The sequence below is a fragment of the Triticum dicoccoides genome, chromosome 5B (assembly GCF_002162155.2).
Source record: "Triticum dicoccoides isolate Atlit2015 ecotype Zavitan chromosome 5B, WEW_v2.0, whole genome shotgun sequence".
NCBI lineage: Eukaryota > Viridiplantae > Streptophyta > Magnoliopsida > Poales > Poaceae > Triticum > Triticum dicoccoides.
In genome coordinates this window covers 58,633,626-58,640,252 of record NC_041389.1, presented here as the reverse complement: position 1 = coordinate 58,640,252, position 6,627 = coordinate 58,633,626, and the positions used below count along the sequence as shown (strand labels likewise).

The following is a 6,627-nucleotide window of genomic DNA, read 5'->3' as shown; positions in this document are numbered from 1 at the left end:
AGGCAGTTGCGCCTGGCTTACCCCAGGGTCTTCGCCCACTCTATCAGGAAGAATAGATCAGTCTGTGATGCGCTGCATGAGTGTCGCTGGATCCTGGATCTTCGTCATGTTGACTACGGCAGCAGCATGCACAGCGTGCTCCAGCTGGTCAGGGAGATCCGGAGCGCGGGCATCATCCTTGAGGAAGGATGCGACAACATGATTTGTTGGACTGCTTGCAGCTCTGGGCAGTACTCTGCACGGTCTGCCTACGCCGTACAGTTCGCGGCCAGACCGGCGACTAGCTTCTCCAACACCATCTGGAGGATCTGGGTGCCCGGCAAGCTTAAGATGTTCCTCTGGCTGCTCCACCTCGACCGGCGGTGGTGCAACGACCGGCTGCAGAGGCGCGGATGGGAGAACTGCTATTCCTGTCAACTTTGCCTTCGGAACCTGGAGTCCTCTGCTCACCTTTTTCGAGAGTGCCCGATCGCCATTCAGGCATGGAACAGCGTGGCAACATGGCGCGGCTGCCACTCCCTGGCACACGCGGTTTGGTGCACAGGAACTAGGACGGTCGAGCGCACTCAGATGATCATCAACGCGGCCACCCCAAGCACCATGAAGGGAACCAGATCGAAGCTTGCGCCCGTTGCTTGGCACATCTGGCTCGAGCACAATGCGTGCACCTTCAGGAGGAAATTGCCATTCGCCAGAAGCATCACCGACGCCTGTCGCCGGGACATGGAGCAGTGGAGGATTGCAGGGGCAGCCTGCCCCGAGTAATCTCTTGCCGTTTTGCCGGAGCCAGCATAGGAAATTCTAGGCTGGTTTTGTACTCTTTTTTCTTTCCGCACCACCAATCACTTGATCAACACTTGTTTTCCGCTCTCACTCTCTGCTAATGAAATGAACGCCAGCCAAGCTGGATCTTTCAAAAAAAAAAGATCCGGCCAGGCGTGGGAGTGAAATGGCCAGGCGCGGGCGTCTGGATGCAGTCGCGAAATTTAGCAGCAACAGCCCAGGTGCTATATATTTGCAACACTTGGTGATGTATTTTAGGGCTGCCCAAAAGGAAATTGCAAAAAAATTACGGTTGGGCAGCAGTTGGAGGGCGTTTTTTCCCCTCGTGCCCAAAAATAAGGCTGCTATTTAAGATGCTCTTAGCTCCTAATTCTCCACTGCACAATACTTCCAGTTCCACTCCATACAGTTGAGTAAACAAATTACATCTGGTACATCAATTAGCGAAGCCAAAGAAAGGAGACCTACATATACAGCTTAGGATCATCCAACACACCATGCCCATACAACAATCAATTAATGAAATATGCACTTTTGATATTCACACATCAATGGTACCACTGCATTCTTCAGAAATTACTTTCGCCGCCAAATGTAGATGGGGGATGGACTGCGTCATATGCCGGAAATTCCTGTCAGGGTTCATGAATGTGAGTAGCTTAACAACATATGAAGAAAACATGGATAAATAAAAGCAGCATGGCTTCTCCATATCTGACTTAAAAAATTCAGCATGGCATTAGAAAAGAGAGTTATGGAAGCCTCCTTGATTTCTCTCCTGCGTTTTATGTTCTTCTACAAATTGAAATCATATATCAAGCGTCAAATTTTACTTTTGTGTGTCTCCTACTTCGATTTCATCCATTTCCAACTTTCTTCTCTTCATCCGCATGATGATACTTAAATACTAATGGCTGGGGTTTAGTACACAGAGCTAGCCATCAGAAATACCAAAACACTAATTATCTACTACCTCTGTAACTATATATAACACGTTTTTGTCTTATATTTAGTTACGGAGGTAGTACTGGTGACCCAATACACCAGCTAATAATATTACATCATTTTTCATGAATAGCATGGCAACATTAGTACATTAAGAAGCACTGAGCAGTATCTGCATTCTGATGTTATTGTTAGGACAAGCTACAAGCCTACAGCCTGCTTTCACAGGTCAGTCCTCCAATTAGCTGTGAGGAAAGAATAAGATGCTATGTTTGGCAAAGGCAAGGATCTCTAGTAACAAAATGTTGGCAACTTGCAGCAACATCAACAATAGGCTAATAGACATAACCACATGCTTGGTTAAAGGTATATCCCAATGACCCTTGTATGCGCACGGCTGGGTTCCCTAGGGGGTGATTTGGTTAAAGGTATAACCACATGCTTGTTTTATGAGAGGTATAACCACATGTTGACCAAATTAATTTGTATTGAGTGAATTGCAGCATGGATTTTAAACTTGCTTACTTTACTAAGTAGGGCCCTAAACTCAAAACTCGTTTTAAGTCCTCAAATTAAATGGCTCGACCAGACCCAAAAGCTGTTTCGCCAGATTGACATGACATTTCTTTCCCGTCTCACACCCTTGTTCCGGTATTTTGACAGACACTTGGGGATGCTGAATTTTGAACAAGCTGTCATGGCCACTCATAAGCTTGATAAGCACGGACTGACGTGGCCACAAGCGAGCTCGGGCTGTGCTAACATATTATGCGAGGGAGCACTGACCACTCTTAGCAGGTCACCATCCTGAGCATGGAAGGTCAGGAAAAGGTGCTTCTACCAACCGCAATTGCCTCGAACTTCATGGCAAGCCTGATGTCAGATTGCATTGAAACCAATTGACGGCATTTCATACTAGCTATCTAGCACATGCTTGTATATATGAATGCTTCATCAACTACTGTCTTTCAAGCTGCTTACTTGACCTACTCAAGCCTAGAAACGAGCATCAGGCAACATGTTTATCAAATGGACTGAGTGAGATTTCCAGATGGACAATGAGCGGCCTACATTTTCCTGATGTATGGTGTGTTGCTGCCCCATGGCATGCACTTCAATCCTACAGACCATGGCCAGCACCCACAACTTATGCACCCCAATCCAGGACAGTAATGGCCACATCGCCAATCTGCCCGTAGTTAGGCTACAAAATGCCCCTGCTGCCATTTTGACAGATCGCTCAGACTCCGGCTTCCTCAACTTGTTTGATGAATATATCTCAACAGGCAGCATAACTGCATAAGAGGGGGAGAGACTGGGAAGAGATACCAAGGCAGCATTTTGTCATGAGGGAGTGCCATGCCACCCTGAAAAAACCTGATTTTGTACATGATTGAACAATTTATAGGCATTTGAGACTTTGCGGGCCTACTAGTTTTTTAGTTTTAGGACTTTGCCTGAACTAAGCATGCAAGTTCAAGTACCGGTATGCGATTTACTCGTTTGTATCAATAGGCATGTTATATGAAGCTTCCTAATCGTATCTACCTCTTAATACATGTTACCTTCAATTAAGAAAAGGTCTAGATTCTAGAGTAGCTAGTCTGTCAACATACCTGTGGTGCTGGTGCACACTGAGGCACGGAATGGATATTTTGCATGCCCCTCAATCTGACTTGCTGAAACACCAGTAGCAGGATATTCCTGGAATAGATGTAATGTGCACAAAATTTATCATCATATACCGAAATACTCCCTCTGAACTTAATATAAATCGTTTTTCGACACAACGATAGTGTCAAAAAACGTCTTATATTAAGTTACAGAGGGAGTAGATAATAAGGTACTCAGTAATAATTAAGAATAAAGCACAAGACTCAATGGTAGGACTTCTACCTGGTAGAAGAAAGGTCTACCAATAGATGAGTTTGTTGCAATATCTTCTGTTGCAAAATACTGATTTTGATTTGGTTGGTCAACAAAAACTGACTCGGCTGGCGGAGGCAAAACCACTTGTTTAACATTTCCTGCAAAACAACATAGTGATTTTGTTAGACACATGCTACTAAGGACTAAACAAATTACAATTCATGAGAAGCAAAAGAGGAATTACTTGAATTTTTATCCTGCTTAGATAACTTTTTTTTCCTCTTCTCAGCTTTACTTGCATCTTTGTCTTTTCCTGAGGGATGTATATGCATCCTTTTCAGTTCACATACACTTTCCAATGATTTTTCTCCATTTTCAAGCACGTCAAGAATAAGTTTTCTTGTATCCTGATGACCTTTGCTCTTCATCAGCAGATCATAAACAAACCACATAGCCCGGTTACGATATGCAAGCACAGCCTCTGTGCAATCTTGTTCTGGAGACTGGTCACTTGGAAATACATAAGTCCCTTTCCTCACATATTTTGTCCATCGCTTTAAAACATAACTTTCAGGAATTTTATCAAGATTCTTGAGACCAAGTGCATTCAGTGCATGCGAACAAAGTATGCCCATCATCTCAAATTTTTTGCAACTACAGCTCAATTCCATGGTAGAGGTGTCAAGGAAAACTATCCAAACTTTTGGACTACTTTGCATAATGAACTCAAATCTATACAGTGTTTCACTGCATTGCATTTCCTGGTATGAAGTTCCAGTGCATCCGTCTAGAAACTCTGTTTCAAGAGACTTGTAGACTTTATGTGTGTAAACTTCAGCAGCGTGTTGCAAAATACTATTCTGCTTAACTGAACACTCTGGGGAAATTTGCTTGCACTGAATATCGTCTACAGATTCATTTGTACGCCAACTCCCAACCAGTTTATCAAACTCAAGAGCAAAATTAGTGGGTGAAGTTGATTCATCAGCAATGCTGCCCAGCACATTGTGTGAACTAAAATTCCTATCCAGTGATCTAATACCACAATCAAATGCAACCTTGTGAAGAGCTGTGCACCATTTATGCCTCTGCTCAAATAGATCAGTGAGCCACTGGTCATCCTGCAAATTATGCTCCTGAAGCATCATTGCCCATGTTTCCTCAAACTCTGCTTCTGACTCGCAATCTTTCATGCATTTCATGAACATGCTATGAAATGTTCCAGAAGCATTTGGTGTATCCAAATGGGCCTGTAGGTTCTTTTCGATATGCCACTGACAAAGACAATGGCGTGTCTCTGGGAGAATGACTTCAATTGCCTTTGAGATAGTGTCATTCTGATCAGTAAATATTGTTTTAGGCGGACAACCACCCATTGACTCTAAGAATGATTTCAGTAACCATTCATAGGATGTCAACGACTCATCTAACATAAATGCACAGCCAAACATAACATTTTGCATGTGGTGATTAATACCAACAAATGGGGCACATATCATATTGTACTTATTGGTACGATATGATGTGTCAAATACCACAACATCTCCAAAACAGTCATAGTCAACACGGCTTCTACCGTCTCTCCAAAAGAAATTGGTCATTTGGCCTTCTTGGTCTACTTGCACATCCCAATAGAACATACCTTGCTCAATTGTTCTACGCTTCAAATATCCTACAAGTGCTTCGGCATCCTCTGGTTCAAGCAGTGCGTAACTTTGGATGCTAACCTGACTATGGCATTCAGCACCATCATCATGCACATGCAAACTGTCATGCATCGATTGGATTTCAGCATTCACCATTGCGTTCAGTGTACCGGGTTTTGGAATCGAAAGGATCCTCACTGATCTCAGTAAGTGTATTTCTTCAGGCGGAACCAACTCGTGATTATGCTCAGGAATTATCTGAATAACTCGCCACTGACCTTCGGAATCAACTCTAAAACGGACCATCGCTTTGCAGTTAGTTCTGGTCTCTGGCTTATTAAAGTTTGCCTCGGTAAGCTGCTCATCATCCTTTAAACCTTCCTTTGAGCAGTAATAGTCTTTCGTTCGAATAACTTTGGTCCCTGTAAAGTAGTACTGCTTTCCCTTTCGCACACTAAAACCCATACGGTGCCCATACTCACAGTACAGCCTGTAAGCTTGTTCCTCACTATACGCAACTTTAGTGCGCAATTCTTCAGTAAACTCCTCCCGGCTTGGTATAACAGAATTATTTTCCTGGTCTTCTTCACTTCTCACAGAATGTTCCTCCGTTCCCTGTTCTTGGCTGTCAAAAGCTACTTGAGCGCCATTTTCAGTAGCATAGATGATTTGCACCTGTCCGCTCTCTTGAGCTTCATGCTCGTCGTCTCCAACATTCTCTAGACAGATCGCGTCTCCATCAATCTCAATAGGGACGCTAGTACCTTCCATTTCTGCATCATCCACCACAAAAGGTAACATATTGGTCACATGCCAAGCAAAATTTAATTAGAGATAAAGTCAACCATGCGATACAACAAATTTAAGGATGCGTCAAACATAAATGAGAATGAGGTACTGACATACTAGAGTACACTAACTTTCGACTATTAAAGGTAATTAAGGCATGCCCTCTGGAAACTGAACCCAAGAGCCCAAGTGAACTATACAGCCGTGCGAGTTAACCATTACCTACAGTTATCCAAGCTGCTGTCACCACATGATGCACACAATCCTTAAGCCCTAGAACATCAAATATGTTGCTTATCATAATCATAACGCATACAGGTAGACTATTTTCCAAGCTTTAAATTTCCAAGATTTACAGCAAATTCCATTCTACCAGGTTTGCATAGAACCACTATATTGAGGTTCTCCAGTGCAACGGAATTAATGTTATTCAGCAAACAAACCGCTATAAGATAATCAAAGCCACAATTAACCGGATGGACAGGAGCACCTCAGAAAGGGGAAACTGGATTGATCTGTACCAGCAAAAGAAAACAGCCTGGAATAAAATTTGTGAAGATTTTTTTAGCAGGAATTAAACTGGAAAACATATAGC

At 43.1% G+C, this 6,627-nt stretch overlaps 1 protein-coding gene across 1 annotated transcript in view; it reads right to left on the bottom strand.

Moving 5' to 3' along the window:
* Window positions 1–1,130: 1,130 nt before the first annotated feature.
* The window catches only part of LOC119307350 (protein FAR1-RELATED SEQUENCE 5-like), a 7,356-nt gene continuing 1,859 nt past the window's right edge, over window positions 1,131–6,627 (bottom strand). Inside the window, exons 2-5 of the mRNA XM_037583427.1 lie at window positions 3,842–6,016; window positions 3,625–3,755; window positions 3,345–3,432; window positions 1,131–1,415 (exon numbers count right to left, since the gene is read on the bottom strand). Of these exons, the coding sequence (XP_037439324.1) occupies window positions 1,399–1,415; window positions 3,345–3,432; window positions 3,625–3,755; window positions 3,842–6,014 (2,409 nt within the window). The 5' untranslated portion in view covers window positions 6,015–6,016 and the 3' untranslated portion in view covers window positions 1,131–1,398. The remainder of the gene's footprint in view (window positions 1,416–3,344; window positions 3,433–3,624; window positions 3,756–3,841; window positions 6,017–6,627) is intronic.